Raw genomic sequence first — 24,127 nt, 5'->3', positions numbered from 1 at the left:
TTAAAGGCAGATTTTTAAAAACTGAATCTCAATATTTTTATTATTCCTCCCTCATAGCTACATTGTTGATATTTAAAGTCCAATATCTTCCCAAAATGAATTTAAATAAATTAAGTAAAAAAAAGTCCAAAATATTCTTATTCAAAATGTCTTAGGTATTCATTCTAAAATTTTTAAATACACTATTAATTACAAAAATAAGGAAGGCAGCCAATTATGTGTTAGAGAACAAACAAGCTTTTTAAAAATGTGTCTGTGGGCAGCCCCGGTGGCACAGCGGTTTGGCGCTGCCTGCAGCCTGGGGTGTGATCCTGGAGACCTGGGATGGAGTCCCACGTCGGGCTCCCTGTGTGGAGCCTGCTTCTCCCTCTGCCTGTGTCTCTGCCTTTCTCTATGTCTATGAATAAATAAATAAAATCTTAAAAAATAAATAAATTAATTAATTAATTTAAAAAAATGTGTCTTTGTATTTACATTAATTCCTGCTGGTCAGTGAGTCAGTGACTCTCTTCAAGACTCTTGAAGCAGAATATCAGTACATTGTTAAATAGCTGGCTGAGTGCTGCCAAAGAGAAACATGGGAAATTTGGGAAGGAAATGGGAATTTGGGAAGCATCGACTAAAATGTACAACTATGTAACAAAACTTTTCTAGCCCAGAAAATTACTGTTGATTCTGATTTGAAACCAGCCTTTTAAATATCCATTCATGAAATGTAATTAACCAAATTATAATTCAAGGGAAAATAAAATCAGTCGCAAATAGTCAGGGGGAAAAAAACCCATTCACATTCTATGAATCCAAAATGACATGGGAAAATGCGGAGTCTCATTTTCACAAGGAAACAAAATGAATAAAAATGAATATCTATGGAGCAGGGTGGGAGAGTAGATAGAGAGGAATCCCAGCAGTTTCTAGTTTGTGGTTATTCATATGGATGGAAGAACCAAGAAGTTGTCAAAACTTGGATACTGCTAAGTGCAGATTTTCGTTTTTCCCCTCTATAAAGATACTGTGCTTCTGATTTCATATACAAATCATGTGCAATATTCAAAGTGCCTTTGGGAAGAATCTAATGGGTATTTTTTTCCATTTTAAGACATTTATTTTGCTACTGAGAGATAAAAATAGCAAGAAAGCAGAAACATTTTTAGCATGTGTTTCTAAAAATATGAGCCTAAGATCTATTAGTAAGAAACCCCAAATCATTGATATTATGGCATTAAATGAAGAAAAGAATAATGTTACAAATGAGGAAAAAAACCTATTTTAATCAAAACCTGAAAGCAAACATAGACTATCTGTTCAGACTCTCAGACGAGCTAATCCACATATTTATTTCGTATGTCTTTCTAGTTTTTAAGAATCATTGACTCCAGGAGTTTCTAAAAGAATATCTATGTCTTTGTCCTATTATCACTTCAAATTCATCATGTTTCAAATAAAATGAACTCTACAATGTAAGCTCCAGGGATTTTGCCTGTTTTGTTCACTGCTGAATCCCCAGTGCCCAGAATGGTAACTGGGTTATAGTAAATGCTCAATAAATATTTGTGAAATGAATGAATATACCCCTGTAAGGGAAAAGTGAGAAAGGCCTTAGCTTATCCGTCACCTCTGCCTACCATTGTCTTTGATGAGACTATTTCAACTCTGTAGAGACCAAATTTAACTTGTAGAAATACCACATCCACTGAAATATACAATGTCTAGTGAATGTTCAATTGATTCCTTCAACATAGAAGAAACAGGTTTTTTTGCTATTAAATACTTTCAGTATTCCTGATGAGCTGATTTTTTGGTATCATCACTGAATTCTCCTTTGAACCAATTTCAATTCCTTCACGGTTCTCTTATTAACTAATGAATTAAATGAAAATTTTGACACATGTTCATTTTATATTTATAGGAGAAACATGGTTTTACTTCTAAAAAAATCCTCCATCATTTTTTGGAAGTCTCATTGAAATGTGCAGTAGATTCACCTCATTGAACCAGTTGCAGGTAACCTAAAACCTAGGTATGTCTTCTTTTGGCTCGGAGGTAAACCACCAGCAGTGACATTTTTACTCTGCTAACTCTATCTCTAACTTTTTTTAAACTATTAAGTTTATAATTTTAACTCCAGTATAGTTAACATACAATGTTATATTAGTTTTGGATGTACAATGTAGTGATTCAACAATTCTATACATTACTCAGTGTTCATTGTGGTAAGTAGACTCTTAAACCCCTTCATCCATTTCACCCATCCCCCCACCCACCTCCTTTGGGCAACCATCATTTGTCCTCTGTAGTTCAGAGTGTTTCTTCATTTGTCTTTTTGTGGACTTCTAACTTTATAATGTCTTTCCTACTGATTTTGTGTCTTATATTTCTACTAGTTTCCTTATGGCAGGTAAATTATTCCCTATTGGTGGGAGCAATGATTAAAAATTTGATTTTAGGTCTTGTCATTTGGTAATCTCTATAAATAATTATCAAGAGGTCTTGTCAGAGAAAAATGACAGAATCCCTGTAGATGGATTAATCAATTATCAAAAGTTCTTCCTGGTGAGAAAGAACAGTTTTTTTTTTTGTGTGTGTGTGTGTGTGTGTGTGTGTGTGTGTGTGTGTGTGTGTGAGCCCATTTTGAGCTCAAATCAATTAAGAATTTTGTGCCCATAGTGAAGAACTTTTTAATATCTAGACCAGAGAATTTGTATATTTTTGAGTTTACTCTTGAACTGAGATTGTAGAACTAAAGCTATATGTTTTCTCTGTTCTCTGTGTCATTATGTTTCTAAATCAGAAAGGCCTTTATCTTTAATTGTGTATGTTAGATTTTCCTGCTGCTATTGATAATAAACTCTCATATTCTAAAGTAACTCTGAGTTACAGAGACAAGTAATTACATGAAGTATTTCTAAAATTCCTTTAAAATATTGAACTTCTAATACTTTAAAAGGTCTGAAGTGAGAAATATTTTTACAAAAACTAAGAAAACACTGAGAATCCAAGTTTGCATTGTTAAAGTGTTAGCAAACAAGACTGATTTACTAATTTTGGTTTAATCAAAAGAGCTATATATTCTGATTTATCAGCATTAAATTTCTCTTTCTCTCTCAAGCAAATCAGACTACTTAAGATTCTAAATCATGGCATGGCTGTTTCACAACTCTACACAAGCTGATCTCTCGAACTGCCATTTCCTGCCTGCCTTGATCCAGTGGAAACTTAATCTTTCTAGAATACTAAACTCAATGAATATTCTGTGATCACTCCTCTACAACCGTGCTAATTCAGTGAGCCTTACAATAGTTATTTGCTTTTCCATTTTAACTCATTTAACCCACCTACACAGTAAGTAATAAATGTGAGCTCCTTTCTCTCTTCTCTTGTACTCCCTCCCTTAAAGTAAGTTTCAGAATGCTTACATTTGAAATATTGGGTTATCTGAAACACTGTTTTATTTCTTTTTAATTTTTTATTTATGATAGAGAGAGAGAAGCAGAGACATAGGCAGAGGGAGAAGCAGGCTCCATGCACCGGGAGCCCGACGTGGGATTCGATCCCCGGTCTTCAGGATCGCGCCCTGGGCCAAAGGCAGGTGCTAAACTGCTGCGCTACCCAGGGATCCCTGAAACACTGTTTTAAAAGTTTAGGTTTAATATTTTAACTACCTACTTCACCTAAACTCAAATGTAGTCACGGTTAAGACTTTGTAAAACAAAGGTTATCAGTGATCTCACTATTGGAAGAATTCAGCATATCATTCCCTCAGTAATTCTTAAGTGATATAAAATGATCAAGTGTTTACTATGAAAAAATGAGAAAAAGATAAGCAAAATATAACTTGGCAGAGCAGTTATCTTCACATTTTTCCATTAAGCATATAAAACTTTTCCAGTCTATTAAAGTAATATAAAATTACCTGAAGGACTCATGCCCTGCAAAGCCAGGCCCAATGTTATAATCCACATTAAGACTTCCCTTCCAGCTGTCATCTGGTGGACCAGTTCCTCCCATGTGACTGTCAAGAGAGAAGGAAAATTACGTAAAAAGGCTGAGCATCACAATTTCTTAGAAGAAATCATGAAGTTTGATGAGATATTTCATTCATACATTTAACAAATATTTATTGAGCCAAGTACTGTCAATATTCCCTTTGTGGAACTTACATTTTAGCAAGAGAGCCAAAATTGATGAAGTACTTAATATGTCTGTGATAAGAGGGCTTGGGGAAAAAAAATAGGGAGAGGAAATGAGAAACAACAACCTCCTTCCTTCTGACTTTATGTAGGGAAGCATTAGATATACGAAATATTGAAAATAGGCAATCCAGGACTGTGTTAATGTGGGGAACCAGCTGCAGAGCCTATCTGAGAACTGAATCTCCTAGCCCTCAGCACACTGGGGATATGGGAGGTCCAGAGTCAGCACACTGATTCTTGACCACATTGTTCTCCAGATAAAGCTCCTCTGCGCCCCCCTGCTTGAGTCAATAGCCTATTCTTTTACCTTTTGAAGTAAACATGTTTTTCTCTGCTTCCCAAAGTTAATCATTCCTATAGCCAACCTGCTGACTCTCTTAATAAAAACTGGAGGAGACAAAGCTTTGGGGTCTGAGGTCCCAGTGGTTTGAGTCAGTCCCCCTGGCCCCTAGATTAAAATTCATTGAGACTTCAGGTCTTTCTTCACATGGTCACCTCCAACTATCCTGCATCTGTGGCATGTTAAGGAGAAGAAATTAATTTCTAGAGAAGCTGCTGATTACCTAGTAGGCACTCATAAAGCAATTATTAAATTGTATTGGTACAGACATCTAAAAAAAATAAAAGTTTGGAGATCTGTGAAAGAACATCAGTAATATAAATGCAAAAATAGCAAACATTAATTAAATGCTTACTATATTCTAGATACTTTACACGCTTGCATTGAATGTCATCTCCTCCTCCTAATAAACCTACCAAGGAGAAACAATTACTATCCCTCATTTCACAGATAAGAAAACTGAATCAGAGAAAGATTAAGTAGCTAGTCCAAGTTCACACATCTAATAAGTGGCAGACACTGTAATATTTTTAAAATACAGGTCAAGTACAAACATCAAATAAATATCAAGAAAATCCAAATATTTGAAAAATCTCCAATCAGTATTTATCTTTGGACACAGTTTTGTACTTAAGACTTTCATTTGTACCAGACTAATGGTTTCTTGCTATTTCCTATTGTGCTCTGTTATTCTTACTTCAGGAGCTATTTTGATACAAGACTCTTTTAAAAATTCATCTTCCTATTTTGTTCCCTTAAGTTAAAAAAATTTTATTGAGGTATAAGTGACATATAACATTGGTTTCAAGTATACAACTAGACTACTTTTAACATTATTAGATTACGTTGGTTGTAGATGAGAAAATGGACATATTAGTGTAAAATCTTAAATCTCATATCCAATTAGAAAATCATACCGTAGTAATATTTCTGCATCATTATACCCAATAGGATGTACAGGGATCTTGGGGATTCCCACTCCTTCTTTGACATCAAGTCTAAAGGTGTACTCTGCAGAAATTAATTGCACAAAATGAAATCAACTGAAGAATCTGAGCATGGGTATAAAGAAATTTCTTTTATTCCTGTCTTAGATTTACTACATGTTTGAAATTATATCAAAATTTAAAGTTCCCTCAAAGCCAATGATTGTTTTACCTAATATGACCTATTTAATTCAACAGTAAGAAATGAAATCATTTAAATTTTAGTGTGAAATCAACTGTAGGTATTATAAATTTCTAATTTTTTTTTGACATTTCAACAAATTCTCTTGAATTTTACAAGAGTATTTTATTTCCTCATCGATATCTTGAATCCTTTCTAGAGAAGCTTCATTTAACCAGCTGCCTGGAAAATGTGTCCCAAATTCTGAAACTAGGTATAACTGAAAAAAAATTAAAGGGAATTTATGAGATCTTGGAAATAATAAAAATATTTTTCAAATAGTAATACAATATTCTCTTTAAAGGAAGACTGAAAAGTATTGTCAGACTTACAACCTCATTGAGACTTTGGCTTTCAGCCAAAATAGTTCTATAACCTATCTTAGAAACAAAGTAAGATTTCAGTCAAATCACATCATATTCCACCTTAAAACTAGACAAGAGCAAATGGGAAAAGAAGCAGAGAAAAGAACGTAAAAAAGATCAGGAGAAATAGGTAACAGAAACATGGTTCTTTGAAAATTGATAAAACTGATTAATCTCTAGCAAATCAGTTCAGGAAAAAAAAATCCCATGATCAAGAATAAAGAGAATATCACTGTAGAACCTGCACATGCATAAGCACACATGTGCATGCACACACATACACACAGAATGAAAATATTATGAACTCTATTAAATTTAACTTAGATGAATGGAAAAAATCCGTGGAAAACATAAGTTACCAAAGCTCACCTAACAATACATGAACAACCTAAAGAGCCACATATTTTAAAAGTTGAATTTGTACTCATTTTTACTATCAAATGTGGTATGTAATCATAGATAAAATCTGCATAATCAAAAGCTCTTTGGGAACTTCAGTATCTTTGGGTAAAGGGTAAACCTGACAAAAAGAACCTAAAATAAAACCTGCAGCTATATCATACTTAACAGAGAAAGACTGGATTTCTTCTGCTTGAGGAAGGAACAAGGCAAGGACATCTGCTCTAACACTTTTTTTTTTCCAGCAATGTCTGAGACATACTAGTCAGTATACAATGACAGAGACATTTAAAAAAGTAAAAGACATCTAGACTAGAAAAAGAGAAATAAAACTGAATTCACAGGAAACATGATCATCTATGTAAAAACTCTGATGGTATCCACGGAAACCTCCTAGAATTACTTAGTAAGTTAAACAAGTTTGCAGGATACAAGATCAATTTATTTCTTCCACAAATACAAAGAATTTACTAGCAATGAACGTATGGAAATTAAAATTTAAAATGTGTTTTTGAAAAACATAAAACCAGGAAATGCATATGGATAAATGTGAAAGATGTGCATGATCTGTACAGTGAAACTACAAACATGCTGATATAAATTAAGGAATACCTAAGTAAATGGAGAATTGTGCCATGCAGATCAAAATCTTCAATATTTTATAAGATATCAATTCTCCCCAAATTGACATATAGATTTAATTCAATCTCGAACAAATTCCCAGCATGCTTTTCAGTGCAAATTAATAGGCTGGTTTTAAAATTCACATGTAAAGGACCTAGAATAGCCCCCCAAAACTTTGAAAAAAATGTAACTTGAAGGAATTACATACCTATTACAATGCAAAATTAAAAAGACTGACCAAACTAAATGTAGTAAGGATATATAGCAAGTGGAACACTCACACACTGCTGCGAGGATGTAAAATGCATAACCACTTTGGAAAACAATTTGAAAATCTCTTCAAAGGGGCACCTGGGTGGCTCAGTGGTTGAGCCTTTGGCTCAGGTCTTGATCCTGAGGTCCTGGGATCAAGTCTGACATCAGGCTCCTTGTGGGGAGCCTGTTTCTTCCTCTGCCTATGTCTCTGCCTCTCTGTCTCTCTCATGAATAAAATCTTTAAAAAAAAAGAAAAAGAAAATCTCTTCAAAAGTTAAATATGCATCTATCATATTATCCAGTCATTCCATTTCTATATATTTACCTATGAGAAATAAAAACATATATACAAAGACTTGTATACAAGAGTTCATAGCAGCTTTATGTACAAGAGTCTCCAAATTGAAAAGAATCCAAATGTCCTACAATAAATGAATAAACAAATAGTGTATCCATGCAATGAAATACTGCTCAGCATAAAAAGGAATGAACTACTGACACAGACATCAACACAGATGGATTTCAAAACAATTCTGCTGACAGAAAGCAGATTAGTGGTTGCCTAGGGATTGGCAGGGAGTGGGTAGGAAGGGTTGGGAGGAAAGCATTACAAAGAGATGAGTGAAAACTTTTTGGGTAATGGATATATTCATTATCTTAATTGTGGAGACAGTTAAACAGATGTCAAAACTTTTCACATTTTATATTTTAAACACCAAAAAACTCAGTGGTATTAAAAAAATACAAATGTACGATCTAGAGAAGCATAAAATTACTAGGCAATTCAGAAAACCAAAGCTCTAGTTTGGTAAAAGCAATATACTTTGGGTATGGGGATCTGCATTTCGGCACCTTTACTCAAAGAAGAGGGAAATTCAACTGACCCTTCCCTCTCCATGTCCACACCTCGTGAAAATTTGAAACAAAAGTATTATGTGGAAAATGTTTTTTTAATTCCTGGTAATAGTTATCCACAATACCGTAGTGGCATACAGTTTTGAGATTATTCTGTAGATGTTTGCTTTCATGACTTCTATAAAGGCAAGTACTATTTTTGCAAAAATGGGTGAACAGTGACAGGCCCATCCATTACCTTTAGCTGGATAGCCTGGAGTGAGCGGGTCACCAGCACCATTCAAATTTAACACATTCCCTCTCTGCGCTGCAGTTCCAGGAAGGTTCCATCCTTTAGGATATGGCTGTACGGCAGGGGCAAAGTAATCAGCTGGATCTGAGTACAAGATGATTCCTATGGCTCCTGCTAACATGGCATTTTTAACCTGCAGAGGCAATGTGCAATCCATAATGTAGAATTGACAAATGATTAATTCATTTAAGAGAAAAATCAACTTAATAATGTAAGGAACTTAAGACACTACTTTTTATCATGCTGTTACACATTTAGTTCTTTATGCCTCGAGTACAATTTATCTCCTGGGGGACTAACAACTCTCATTTATTCTATACAACTCCAAACAACTTATTGTCTCTTCTGTGAAACATTCCTATTGTCACTAAAATTGCAAAATTAATGTCTCCCTTTTTTCTATCTCTTCTATTTTGTACATATTTGTTATATTAAAATACTATGACCCATTGTATGTCTTTAAAACATCTTTCTCCCTTGCCAGACTGAGTGTTTTTAGAAAATGGACCATGTCTCATTCCCTTTTAACTACCCACCCTCCAAAGTCTAGCACATCATATAAATATTTATAAAACTAAACTAATTTAAGATCTATACAGAGTGTGTGAAAAATTGCCCACTGTGTTTTGTAAACATTTTCTAACAATCCAAATTGACCACAAATAGGAAAATCTTTCCTGCAAGATTCTGAATTCTTTACTACCAGAAATACTGTAGCAAAAGACAGATTACCACCAGTCTTGATTAATGAAAACATATTCAATATTTAGAAAGCTTTCTTACAACATGAATGGGAGTACAATCTGCCACAACTTTTTTGAAGGGCAATTTGATAATGCCTTCCAAATTTTTCAAAGGACATACATGTTGATTCAGCCATTCAATTTCTAGGAATCCATACTACAAAAACCTTTGCATAAATGTTCAAGTGCATACAATGTATGTTCACAATGGATTATTTTTAATAGTAATAAATTCCAGCCAAGCATCTATCAACACAGGAATGGCTAAACTGCTTATCAATTCTAGAAAGTATTATGTACCCATCCAAAATAACAAGGTATTTACCTACTAAGTAGCTATAGAGAATCAATTAAGTACCAATCACTATCATAAGTGCTTTCAAACAAAGTCATTTAGTCTTAAGGATTCTAGGAGATTAGTGGTATTATTAGCATTCCCACTTTATGTATGAGGAAACATGGGCAGAGAAAGATTAAATAACTTGCTCACAGTAAAAGATCTAGAGAACAAGGAACCTAGATGAGACCAGAATCAATGTTGTATGGATCTAGAGTCCTATACTCTTAACCACACATTATACAACTCTCAATGTTTTGGCGTGGAGTGATACCCATATATTATTGCTGAGTAGAAAAAAAGTTATATATAGTATTTGATGCCATCTTTGTTAAAGTATAACATGTAAAACTAGTATATGGAAAAAATTTATATTTATATGTCACAGAATTAGGTCTAAGAAAAACTGTTAAGATTGATCATGTCTGGGGGCTAATAAAATGGGTAATGTAGGGTAGCTTTCATTTTTCAGTTTACATAAAATTTCGAAAAACAAATTTTGTTTCTGTAGTAAAAGTAACTTCCTTTTCTAGGTATGTGAAGTAACATAAAAACAGATTTCCTGTGCAACCATGACAAATAGGAAGATTTGTTAAATACATATATTGAGGTAATCCTGGAAAACATGATGCAAGCTGATCATTCACATTTAGAGGATATACACTATCCTCTTCCCTCTAGAAAAAGAGGAGATGATACAATACTTTATTTCCTCTGAAGATTTTTCCATATCTTGCAATAACAATCTTGCCACTGCAGTTGATGTTCATCTCTCTTTCCAGTTTGAAAAAGTCTTCAGTACGAGCATAGTTCACATATATGAGATCTCCCTGTAAGAAAAGAAAAAAAATTAAAAATATACAGAATACTGCTAATTAAAGAGAAAACAATAGAATAAGTTTGCTCCACAATACCATATCATCAAAAGTTATCTATCCTGGATTGGGCTTGAAAAACAGATCCATGCTAATTCTGTAGAAGTTTTTAGAAGATGTTTTAATACTTTGAAAAGTTAAAAAAAATGCCAATATATAACACTTTAAGCAGTGTTCTATTTTGAAGAGATTATCAGACTATACGGAGCTGAAGGAAATAAAGATAATTTTAAAAATTCCAACTATATATTTTTTTAATTTTTAAAAAAGATTTTATCTATTTATTCATGAGAGACAGAGAGAGAGAGGCAGAGACACAGGCAGAGGGAGAAGCAGGCTCCCTGCAGGGAGCCCAGTATGGGACTCCCAGGACTCTGGGATCACACCCTGAGCTGAAGGCAGATGCTCAACCACTGAGCCACCCAGGTGCCCCCAACTATGTTTTGAACAATTCCACTTATAACTGCACCACATAATAAAATACCTAGGAATAAACTTAACCAAGGATTTGAAAGACCTATACTCTGAAAATTATAAAATACTGCTAAAAGAAATTGAAGACCCAAATAAATGGAAAGATAATCCATGCCCACAGACTGGAATATTATTTAGCATCATTAAAATTTCCATACTTTCCAAAGCAATCTACAGATTCTACACAATCCCTATCAAAATACCAACAGCCTTTGTCACAGGACTACAAAAAGTAATACTAAAATTTGTGTAAGAACTATAGAAGACCTCCAACAGCCAATGTGAGCAAGAGAAAGAACAAAGCTGAAGGTATCACAATCCCAGATTTCACGATAGACTACAAAGCCAGAGTAATCAAAACAGCATCATAGTGGCATGACAACAGACACATAAAGTCCAGAAGTAAACCCACACTTATCCAATCAATCTATGACAAAGGAGGCAAGAATATACAGTGAAGAAAAACAGTCTCTCCAAAATGGTGCTATGAAAATCGGACAGCTATATGCCAAAGAATGAAACCAAGAAACTTTTCTCAAACCATCCACAAAAATAAACTAAACATGAGACCTGACACCATAAAAACCCTAGAAGAAAACGTAGGGGAGTAATTTCTTCGACATGAGCCTTAACAACCTTTTTCTAGATATGTCTCCTTGGGGAAGGGAAACAAAAGCAAAAATAAACTATTGGGACTACATCAAAATAAAAAGCTTTTGCATCACTAGGAGAACCATAAACCAAACTAAAAAGGAGAAAGATAGCTGCAAATGATATATCTGGTAAGGGATTAATATCCAAACTATGTAAAGACTTTATATAACCCAATACCAAAAACTAAATAACATACATACATAATCTAATTCAAATGGGCAAAACACCTCAATAGACCATTTTCTAAAGAACATAAACAGATTGGCAACAGACACATGAAAACATTCTCAACATTACTAACCATCAGGGAAATGCAAATCAAAACCACAATGAGATTACCTCACATGGGTCAGAATGGCTAGTATCAAAAAGGTAGTAACAGGTGTTGGCCAAGATGTAGAGAAAAAAGAAATCCTTGCATACTGTTGGTAGGAATGTAAGTTGGTGCGACCACTGTGGAAAACAGTACGGAGGCTCCTCAAAAAGTTAAAGATAGAAATACCATATGATCCAATAATTCTACTACTGGATACTTCCCCCCAAAAAGCAAAAACACTAATTTAAAAAAATGCACCCTATATTTACTGCATCATTATTTACCCAAGTGTTCATTGATAGATGAATGGATAAGGAAGAAGTGGTGTATGTGTGTTACTCAGCCATAAAAAAGAGTGAGATCTTGCCATTTACAACAACATGGATAGACTTAGAGGGTATTATGCTAAGAGAAATAAGTCTGAGAAAGACAAATGCCATATGATTTCAATTACATGCAGAATCTAAGCAAAAACAGACTCTAAAATACAAAACAAGCTGAGGGTTGCCAGAGAAGAGACAGATTGAAGGGGGAGAGGCGAGTGAAACAAAGGGGATTTTTTTTTTTTTTTACAAAGAGGATTTTTAAAAGGAAAAAGAAATCCCAAACATGTTTAATTTTCAAACATAGTATTAATTTAAGAACTTCTATGGTATGATCTATAAAACCAGATCTATAAATCTATGAAAAAAAAAAATCAAACTATAAACAAAGGAAAAGAGCTAATAAAAACAACTACTGACATAACTAAATTAAAGATGAGTTCAGCAGCTTCTTTGTTATTTCAGAGTGGCATCTGCTTCATCAGGCTATGATTTTTATGTATTTCTTTTTTTTTCCCCTCAGATTATTTTTAGAAAGGTTGTTCATAGGATTGAACCTCAAAATGTGGATCAGCATGAATGATTCACCTAATCTTGGTTTTAGTCCTCTACATAGGCTTTAAATAACAAAGGAAGGCTTAAAGAATTGAGTAAACAAGTCTTATTTTACCTCTGGTATGCCTTGGGCTGAGAAAGCGTTATATGGTGGAACAATATTTGTAACATTCTCATATCCATCTGGTGGTGGCTCAAGATAGGAGGTATTGAAAATCTAGCAAGAATTGTAACACATGCAGTTAGAGAGAAACATTCCAGATTGTTATTAAAGAATAATGCCCCCAAGTATACACTTAACGATAGAATATTCTAAAACTAGGCTCAATAATTAATCAGGTAAATTCCACTGGCAACAGTGAAGAAGAGCTTTATTATTATTACTACCTTCAAAATAGTAGCAACTTCTAGAAATACATGCAGTCTCAGGTGACTAGAAGTTCCCACATAAAAACAGGGCTGTGAAGGTGACACCCCCACGATTCTCCTCCTCCTGTTCCAATGATTCCTTTCCAACTTTTTTGGACCTCTTTTAATTCAAATGTATTTAAATAATGTTTCCTGTGTTTTATCCCCAGGCCACTGTCTGCCTCATTTTATACTCCCTTCCTATAAGATTTCATGGACTCCCAAAATTTTGTCCATAGCCCAAATACTTAGAAAGCTTTCCTTTTCAGACACGTGTATTTAAGGGCCTGATGGTTATTTCAGCGTGGATGTCCAAACTCAACATGTCAAATTTTGAATTTATCATCCCTCACCCCAGGCCTACTTCTTGCTTGGCATTCCTTGCTATTATGAGTTGCATCATTACTCAGATATCCGTTCCAGACACATAGGAGTCATCCTGAACTCTGTCTTCATATCCTTCCTCCAATTAATCACTAATCAATTCCCACTAATGTTGCTTCCTAATTACTTCTTAGATCATCCTTCTTCCTCATTCCTACTGACATCGTCATTTAGGGCTTCATCTTTCACCTATTCTCCTAAGACTTGAACTTTTTACCTAGTCAAGGTCTAACCTGCAGATGATCCAAACTATCTAAAAAAATGCCTCTCTAGCCATATTCTTCCATTGCTTAGGACTTGTCAATGCTTTCCATTGACTGAAGTTGGATTCTAAGCCCCTTAGGACAATGTATAAGCCCTCCTATGATCTGTCCCCAAAACAAATACTGGTTTATCTCTTATTGTGGCTTACTTTATACTTCACATTTTTGAAATACAGAAAATGTTTAAATTCCTCAATAATACTAAGGTAGTTATAGGTCTCCAAACGTTAGCCGGCATTTTTTTCTGCCTAGAATTCTTCTTTGTTTTTTTCATGTTGTTAAATCCTTAGGATCTTTCATGACTCACATATCAGGAAAGTTTTCTTTCAAGAAGCCTAATCTAAGTCCATGTTAGTTGAAGTGAAATTTTTCTGTGTAAAGAACCCAAACCATATTCTTCCTAACACTTAACCATATCGATTTAAAATTATGTGTTCCAACATCTGCCCTGCCTTACTTAAAGCAAAGGAATCATGTTTCTAGGCTTCCTTCTGGCTTCAAGATTTAGCACTGTGCCTAACACAGTAAACACTGAATAATTAGTTTACAACTTATCAACTCTTCTAAAAAGTAGGAGTTCCACTGCACTATTACCAAATTTCTATTTTTATTGACCCTATATCCCAATTCACATAAACTGGGGTTACAAAATACAAAGAGTACCAATAATTCCACATCACCTCAATCCCATGTTCATCCATGACTGATATATAGTTCGCATTTGTCTCATTGGGGTAGGATAGGAGGACATCATAATGAACCAACTTGGCGGAATCCAGTCCAAATTTCTTCCACTGGGTTTGGATTTTCTTGGCAAGAAGTAAATTTTGTTCTGTTCCTGCCAGATGAGGAAGCTTTGTAAAAGAACTACATGAAAATAAAATACAAGTGGGAGTTAAAGACCATATTCAGACAATATGCCTAAGGATTATTCTAGATGCATCCCTCGTCTTTTAGGTATTATCATTTCTACATCAAAGATTAAAAAAATAGCTAGCAATAGCAAATTATAGGTATGCCAATTTAAAAATTATTTGTAACTACAATTTTCACATTATGCTTCCCCAGAAAAGAACATATTCCATGGTAAACACATGTAATCAGCAGGTATGAGAAGACACCTTGGAAGAAAGTCAGGCCTCTATACCACTGGTGCTTCTCCTTGCTCATCATCAGTTAGGACATTTTGGGCAGCAGGGGGCCGTTCATCATGTTTGCCATAGACCAGCTGGGCAATCTAATGTATACCTCAACTGTTGTCTTGTTATGTCTATTCAATTGCGTATTAATTTCATTGAGGTTAAAAGTCCATGCATTTTCATTTTATATTACCTTCCTCCCTGTTACCTGGAAATTATACAACATATTTATTGAACTGAATTTAGGCAATGTTCTCTTGGTTCTGAGTATAAATGTGTTGTAGTATTTAAGTGGCCTCACAAAAGTAGTTTTTATATAGATTCATTTTACATGAGAGTAAATAATATTTTTAAAATATTTTCTCACCCCTCCCACTCTCCACCCCACCCTCCCTTTCAGTAAAATAATAATACTTCTCTAAATTGGGTTTTTAATCAACCATGGGACAACCAACAAAAGACAGGCAGTAAAGGATAATTGACATTCACTGAAAACTACATGCCAGACATGTGACCAGGCACTTTCACCTGGGTCAACTCAATGAATCTTCCCAACCCTTCTCCCATTGTCCTCATTTTGCAAATAACGAAATTGAGAAAATAGTTAAATAACTTGTTCATAACTTCATAGTCATTAAATTCTGGGACTAAAATACAAAAGTCATAGTTGTCTGACCTTGAGGAACAGCGATAATTTGAAATCATTCAACTGATAATATTTAATTGCCTGAACTCCTTGTATTGCTCCCTACACTGTGCATTTTTATAAAGTTCACACTCAAACATGGTGTATTGGGTTCTTTTTCATCTGACCCACACTTCTACCTTTCCATTTTCATTTCCCACCACTCTCCATATAAAATTCTCCACCCTAAAGCATTTGGTAGACTCCTTTTTCTCCTGCAGTGACTACCTACTGCCTTTGCACAAGGTCTTCTCTGAGACATAAATACTGTCCCACCTACCTGAGTCTCTATCACCACTTCTTTCATTCCCTTTTCCCACTGCAAGCTATTCATTATCCATTAGGACTCCTCCAGTATCTTCTCTGTGCAGTTTTCCCTTTCTATATCATTAAATGAAATCTACAGGTTATGGATATTGAATACCTTACAAAAGTTGTTTTAAAAATAATTTATAGACAGAAGTTATTTCACATGCATTCTAAAAAGTAGGGCTTGAGATATTTCTACTTTATATAATTTATTATTGTTTTATTTTCTACAGTAAGCAGATAACATTCTTATAATTAATAATGAAGGATTAACCATGAACTTTTGCCATCCATCTTTTAAAGAACCCACTAATGGGAGCCTGGGTGGATCAGTCAGTGAAGCATCAGACTCTTGATTTCAGCTTAGGTCATGATCTCAGGGTTGTGAGATTGAACCTCCTGTCAGGCTCTGTGCTGGTTATGGAGCCTGCTTAAGATTCTTTCTCTTTCTTTTCCCTCAGCCCCTTGGCCTCTCCTCCCCATCCCACATATTTACTTGCATGCATGTGCAGTCTTTCTCTCACTCTTAAAAAAGAAAGAGAAGAACCCACTGAAATGGAATAAAGAAGTGGAAAAAAAAAAAAAAAGAGCCACAGGGTGTAACATCCTTTAGTTCATTTCTAAATTTCTCGTTATGGTCCCAAGGTGGGTACAATTCCAGATATCATATACTCACACTGTAATGCTCAGGAGAAACATGTACAAACAAGAACATCTATTTCCTCTTCTGTGTTCAACAGAGGAAAACTTATGGTAGAAGATCACAGCTAAATTTCCCTCTCATTTCATTGATCATAGAATATATACCTCTTCTCAAATGAAAGAAACATCACCAGAAGGAAGAGTTATAATGACTGGATTATGGACCAGTCAAGATACTCCTGGGCTGGAAAGGAGGTAATCCTTACTGAATACATGAAGGAGGATGAATACTCAACAGTTGAGGCTGGGGAGATATCGAATTCTTCCTACTACATTAGAATCAAGAACCCAATCTTGAACACCTCTCCTTCCTGGGCTCTTTCACCGATCATAAACCTTCTACAACTATGATCAACAATTCTTTTACCCTCAGCCACCATTCTGAATGTTTGCTTGACTTCCTTGCCTTAACTGGTTTCCTCGGAGGACCCTGCTCACTTGCAAGCTGTTTTATTTCCCATGCCCCCACATATCTCAGGGCTAGAAGATGTGCTAGGAGTTCTTTCAAAAATAATGATTCTTTCAGGGGGCACCTGGGTGGCTCAGTGGTGAGTATCTGCCTTTGGCTCAGGTTGTGATCCCAGGATCCTGGCCCTACTTCTCCCTTATGTGTCTGTCTCTCTCTCTCATAAATAAAATCTTTAAAAGAAAAAAAAAAAAAAAAGAAAGAAAATCATTTTAAAAAATAAGGACTCTTAAATCTCACACCAAAAGTTACCACCTATACCTTCTGGAAGCTGTTAAAACTGTGGGTCAGAGGGATCCCTGGGTGGCTCAGTGGTTTAGCGCCTGCCTTTGGCCCAGGATGTGATCCTGGAGTCCCGGGATCGAGTCCCGGGTCGGGCTCCCGGTATGGAGCCCGCTTCTCCCTCTGCCTATGTCTCTGCCTCTCTCTCTCTCTCTCTGTGACTATCATAAAAAAATAAAAATAAAAATAAAATAAATGACATGCATCCTAACTTCCTAGTGATTATTTTATCTCTAAATGAGCACTTCAAAACAGACATTCTAAATTTGCTTCCTAATATCTAATGCACCTCCATCATAAATCAGCTCAATTTCATAAAATAGTATAGTCGTTTTCATACCTTATTACTATAGTTTGCTCTAGTTCATCCATGGAATTTAAGATGGAACTTCATGACCTCATTAAATCAGGAGGAAACACACCATACTGTATTCACTCTATTTGATTCTAGGGTTTAAATGGAGTCTTGGAAGGGGAAAAGAGAATAGTGCAGAAAATTTTAAGAAATAATGAGTAAAACCTTCCTACCTTAGTGAAAGATATAAGTTTACAAAGTCAAGAATCTCAGAGGGCCATAAACAGAATAAATTTGACTAAAACTATACCTAGGCACATAGTAAAACTACTCAAAATTAAAGACAAAATGATGTATGTTATATAACTTGAATAACTATAAACTTCTCATAAGATGCCAATATTAGACAGAAGACAATGAAAAAGCATTGAAATTTCTGAAAGGAGAAGAAAACAAAATCATCTTAAAAGTCCATATCCAGGAAAATTATGCTTCAAAAACTATGATTTAGTAAGGATTTTATAGACAGAAAAACTAAGTATTTGTCACCACTGGACCTCACATTAAAAATGCTTAAGAAAGTTATTTAGACTAAATAGAAATACCGTGGGATAACCCAAATTTTCAAAAACAAATGAAGATCACTGGAAATAAGATATAAAATGCTAATTTTTAATTGGCTTTCAATACATATGTGGTCAATGAAAAATTACTTTTCAAGGTTTATATTGCATTGTAGATAAGATACTTTTGACAGCTCTAATATAAAGGATAATAGAGGGGAGGATAAATGGCAATATAGAAATGTGAGTTCTCTATTGTATGTTAAGTTGTGCAAAAATAAGAATTGAGTGGAGTTATAAGTTATAGATGTATGACGTAAGGACCAGAGCATCTACTAAAAGAAAAACAAAAAACAAAAAACAAAAAAAAAAACAATGTAAGAATGTATAAGTAAAAGATTATCTGAAATAAAATTTTACTAAAAAGGTGGCAGAAGATGAGAATGAACAAAAAAGGAGTAAACAGAAAACAATAAATTAGTAGAGCTAAGTTTAACCATATCAGTGGTTATATTATTTGTTAAGGGACTAAATACTCAAATTAAAAGGCATAGATTACCAGAAGGAATATAATAGCAAATTATCTATCTGCTGTCTACAGAGGATGATACACTTTAAGATGACCAAAATATATTAAATACCACGTGGCAATTAAATGCTCTCTATTGAAGGTACATTTTAATTCTAAACAAACTGGTAGATTAAAAGTAGATGGAAGAAGATCACCATGTAAATGTAAATGTAAGGAGGCTGAAGTGGCAATATTTATACCAAATAACATAGACTTAAAGACAGCAATTACCAAAGAAAAGGACATTTCATAAAGATAAAAGGGTAATTCTGTCCTATAAATAATCTTCATAATATAAAAAGCAAAAGTTTACATGATAAATGGGAAAAATATACACTTTTGCACTCCCGGAGACTGTGACTCCCTTCTTGATATAATTTGATCCCTAGGCCTCCAAAAATCAGTAAAGGAATCGCTAGATTCCTAACCAGGTAAAGAAAAAAAAACATGATCAGAGAAATTGATGCAGAAAAATGACCCTTTGACAGTATCAATATCCATTCATGATAAAAATCTTTTAGCAATTTTGAATACAGGGGAATTTCCTTCACTAAATAAAGAGCATTTACAACAAATCTATAGACAGTATCACAATTATGAAACTCTAAATGCTTTCCCTCTAAGATTAGAAACCAACAAAAAAGAAATACTATTGGATTTCAGTCAGCACAATAAGAACAAAACAAACCCAAGTTTAAAACGCATACATAAATAAAATCTTTAAAAAAAAAAAAAAAAAAAAAAGGGATCCCTGGGTGGCGCAGCGGTTTGGCGCCTGCCTTTGGCCCAGGGCGCGATCCTGGAGACCCGGGATCGAATCCCACGTCGGGCTCCCGGTGCATGGAGCCTGCTTCTCCCTCTGCCTGTGTCTCTGGCTCTGTCTCTGCCCGTGTCTCTGGCTCTGTCTCTCCTTCTATCTCTCAAGAATAAATAAATAAAATCTTTAAAAAAAATAAAATAAAATAAAACGCATACAATTTGGAAGGGTAGTAATAAAATTGTCCCTATTTGAAAATGGCATGATTGTCTACAGAGAAAATCCCAATGAATTAACAAAAACTCCTAAAGACATGAGTTCAGAGAGACTACAGGATGCAAAAAACTACAGTTTTTTTTAACACAAAAAAAATCAACAGTACTTCTATATATTAATAAACATGTGGAAACTGAAATTAAACCCAATATGACTTACAATTCCTCCAAAGAAAATTAAATACTTGGATATAAATCGAACAGTACACATCCAGGGTCTGCATCCTGAAAATTTCGTTATAAAAGCAAACAAAGAAGACCTAAATAACTGGAGAGATTTACTATGTTTATGGATTAGAAGACTGGGCATAGGAAAAATGTCAAGTACCCCCAAATTGTTCTATAAGATTAGTGTAATCATGGTAAAAAAAAAAAAAATTTCAGCAATGTTTTTTTGTAGACGTATGTTTGTTCTATGTTTTATATGTAAAGGAAAAGGATATAGAATAGCTAAAACAATTGTTTAGAAAAATAAGATGGGAGGAATCATTCTACACATTGCTGAGGCTTACTATATAGCTTCAATAATCAAGACCATGTGGTGCTGGCAGAGAACAGACATACAGATTAATAGAGCAGAATAGAGAATCTAGAAATAAACTCCCACAAATATGCCCAACTGATTTTTAACAAAGGTGCAAAGCAATTAAGTGGAAGAATAGTCTTTCAACAAACAGTGCCAGAGCGATTGGACATCCATAGGCAAAAGAATGCACCTCAACCAAACATTATATTTTATGACAAAATTAACTCAAATCACAAAATTAATGTAAAATGTAAAGTATAAAATGTGTGGGCAGAGGGAAGAGAGGGGAAAAGAGATCTAGTTCAAGAGATCTTAGATCTGAACCCAAGTATCTGATCCATAAAAGGAAAAAGCAATAAATTGGACCTCATTAAAATTTAAAACATCTAATCTACAAATAACCCTGTTAAGACATGAAGAGATGGGATCCCTGGGTGGCACAGCGGTTTAGCGCTTGCCTTTGGCCCAGGGAGTGATCCTGGAGACCCGGGATCGAATCCCGCGTCAGGCTCCCTATATGGAGCCTGCTTCTCCCTCTGCCTCTCTCTCTCTCTCTCTCTGTGTGACTATCATGAATAAATAAATAAAATTTTAAAAAAAGACATGAAGAGACAAATAGAAAACTATTTGAATGTCACAAAGACAAAAGACTTATCCAGAAAATATAAAGGACTCTCAAAGTTCAATAGCAAAAATACAAAAAACAGAATTACCCAAATAGAAAATAGGTCAGAGACATGAACATTTCACTGAAGATGGTATATAAATGATGAGTAAGCACCCATTAGGGGCCTGCAAGTTAAAACCACAATGAGGTATCACTATGCACTTATTAGAATGGGTAAAATTAAGAATGATAATGTGAATGGAAAACATAAGTGATACAGCCATACTAGAAAGCAGTTAAACAAATTCTTGAAATGCTAAGAATGCATTTGCCATACAACTTAGCCATTTTTACCCTTGGGCATTTATGCTGGAGAAATGAAAAACTATGATCACGTAAAACCTGTACACCAATGTTAATAGACAGCATTAATCATACTATCCAAAAACTGAACATAAATGTCCCTCCATTGGTGAAAAGTTAAACTATAGTACCTCCCTCTGACAAATGAATAACGAGACTGAAAGGCTCCATATTTTAAAGATGTCGCTTCTCTTCCGAATTCATCTATAGATTGATGCAACTTTAATAAAAGTTCCAGCAGGATTTTTTTGTAGGAATTCAGAAGGTGATTCTAAAATTAACCTGCAAGTGCAAATGGCTTAAAGTAAAAGCAATTTTTAAAAAGAAAAACGTATAAGATTAACTACTATACTTTAACTTTTCACCGATGGAGGGACATTTATGTTCAGTTTTTGGATATTATGATTAATGCTGTCTATTAACATTGGTGTACAGGTTTTACGTGATCATAGTTTTTCATTTCTCCAGCATAAATGCCCAAGGGTAAAAATGGCTAGGTTGTATGGCAAATGCATTCTTAGCATTTCAGGAATTTTGCACTGATCCTTTTGCTCTTATTTTGTCCAATTTGTGTTACTTGTATTTGCAATGTGGGACAAAGGTTTAATTTGTGACAGACCTTCTGAAACTTTAATCTCCCCTCCTTTAAATCTAATTTTACAACCATCTAAGTCTTCCTGACAGAATGGGACCTTTAAATAAAATTGCTGATTGAACCCAGGCATAAGGAAGAAATAACATTCACTTGCAGTCTAAAGTTACATGTAGTTGAAACATCTCTTAATAAAGCAACCCGGTACTTTTTCTGTAGATGAAGTTAGAGAAGAAAGACTCACTCCTGCAACATTCAAATACATTTTACCCTGAATAGTTTAGAGGGACATTTTAAACTACCATAAATCAATGTGAGATCATATAATTTCACAGAAAGATTACCCACATGAATAAAATTAGTTGTAATACACTTCTCCTTTGCAATATTTTAAACATTTTAAGACCAAACATCAAAACAAACTTACCGAAGAAATGATTTAATATTTTCAGCTTTCATCTCAGATACCAGTTTCCACCGTATACTTTGATGATAGGGGAGTGAAGTGGTGGTTTCTCTCAAAGGCTTAATAAACCAGCCTAGGGGAGAGAACGCATACACATATACTTACCATATGTACTTAGATAATTGCTTTTGACTTTTATAAAAATTAGAAGCCAAAAAAAAAAAAAAAAGTCCTTAAATAGCTGAAGGGTAGCTTTACAAAAATGTTCATATTAGACGCAGAAATCCTTCAAATTCTACCATGCAGTGTAATTCTGAGTTGGTTAAAACCAGTGTTATGGGGCAGCCAGGTGGCTCAGCGGTTTAGCGTCGCCTTCAGCCCAGGGCATGACCCTGGAGACCCAGGATCGAGTCCCGTGTCAGGCTCCCTGCATGGGGCCTTATTCTTTTCACTTTCCTACATGAAATGCATCAAGGCACGGGCCTCTAATTTTCTTGTTCTCCTTGGGGCGCTCTAGTCCACAGCACAATGCCTGACACACAAACATCACACAAATGTCTACGTAGTAAAGGACTACGTTGGGGCAGTTTTTGCAGCGCTGTCCATGCACTAGCAGCGCCTGTAAATGAAACCGCGTTTTCATCCCTGCGGATAGGGACAGCCCTGACCCAAGGGCTCTTGACAAGTGTGCGGAACTCACTTGAATGTCAGTCGCACCTCATTAAGAAGGTCAAATGCATTCCATTCGGTTTCCAGGTGGGCTGAACCCCGCGGAGTTGGAGGGCCCGGGGCTCGGGGAAGCCGGCACGCAGCCCTCCAGGCTTTCTCTCCTTGCTCCCCAGCGTGGCAGGGAGCAGCGCCAGCCCGCGCCGGGAAGGGGAGCGCACTTACCCGCCATAAATCCCGCCAGGAAAGACGCCAGCGCTGCAGCCACGCACATCCCAAGGTAGAGACAGGCCCTGGATGTCGCCATGGCTCCCTGGGGACAGAGCTTGGGGTTCCGGAAAGAGCCGGCCTCTAACCTGCAGATACAGAGAGCGCGCCCGGGGAGGCGGTGGTGCCTGGTGCCGGTGCCCGCGGGCTTGGGCTTTCTGCGAGCCCCGAGCCCCGCTGCAGCGCCCCCGCCCTCCAGGCCAGGGGCCAACAACTACCCGCCCTCGGGTCCCCAGGGGGCCTAAGGGGGGGAGGAGGAAGTCCGGCTACGGGAGGAGACAGCCTTCCTGCTGGCCTGCAACTTCCCTAATGTTGATTCTGCAGTAATCAGGACAGTCCGCTGTGGGGAAAGGGAGGAGGTGGCTAATGAACAAAAAATATCCCTAGTGTTTTCCTAAAGAGCTCAACTGTTAATCTTAAAAATGAAACTATGTTATTGTACCAACAAAAATGGGTCGAGAATAGCACAAAATTACAATTCCAAACATGCACACTACTGCAAAACCACAGGCAAGAGGGGAAAACAAAGCAGCTGGGCAGCCTTCTATCGAGGAAAGGCATTTCGGAGGGCTGTTGTGAACAAGATGTCCATTGGAGTAACATAGGAGTTTAAAGTACAGTGGCTTTTCATTGGCTGAGTTGTGAAAGTGTCCCATTGGCTAAGCTGTTGCTGGGGGAGGAGAAAAACCTTTCTTCCTCCTGCGGGAAAGTAAAGTGGTATCCCCTTGCAAAGTCCATCTCTACTCATTGGCATCTAAAATTGTGGATGAGTGGTGGAGTGTGAGAGCGTCCACCTCTGGCCTCCCCACTCCATTTTAGTGAAGTTTACGTTTG

General features: G+C 35.8%; 1 protein-coding gene across 3 annotated transcripts in view; it reads right to left on the bottom strand.

Moving 5' to 3' along the window:
* Window positions 1-23,601, bottom strand: part of NAALAD2 (N-acetylated alpha-linked acidic dipeptidase 2) — a 48,956-nt gene extending 25,355 nt beyond the window's left edge. The window contains exons 1-8 of one of the 3 annotated variants that reach the window (XM_025993199.2): window positions 23,252-23,601; window positions 22,382-22,493; window positions 14,503-14,689; window positions 12,883-12,984; window positions 10,275-10,400; window positions 8,437-8,623; window positions 5,451-5,544; window positions 3,914-4,012 (exon numbers count right to left, since the gene is read on the bottom strand). In XM_025993199.2, the coding sequence (XP_025848984.2) occupies window positions 3,914-4,012; window positions 5,451-5,544; window positions 8,437-8,623; window positions 10,275-10,400; window positions 12,883-12,984; window positions 14,503-14,689; window positions 22,382-22,493; window positions 23,252-23,333 (989 nt within the window). In that variant the 5' untranslated portion in view covers window positions 23,334-23,601. The remainder of the gene's footprint in view (window positions 1-3,913; window positions 4,013-5,450; window positions 5,545-8,436; window positions 8,624-10,274; window positions 10,401-12,882; window positions 12,985-14,502; window positions 14,690-22,381; window positions 22,494-23,251) is intronic. The other 2 variants (XM_025993200.2, XM_072726159.1) reach the window with 2 other exon arrangements.
* Window positions 23,602-24,127: the final 526 nt, after the last annotated feature.

This window comes from Vulpes vulpes, chromosome 11, assembly GCF_048418805.1.
Source record: "Vulpes vulpes isolate BD-2025 chromosome 11, VulVul3, whole genome shotgun sequence".
NCBI classification, from domain to species: domain Eukaryota; kingdom Metazoa; phylum Chordata; class Mammalia; order Carnivora; family Canidae; genus Vulpes; species Vulpes vulpes.
This window is presented reverse-complemented; position numbering and strand designations above follow the sequence as displayed.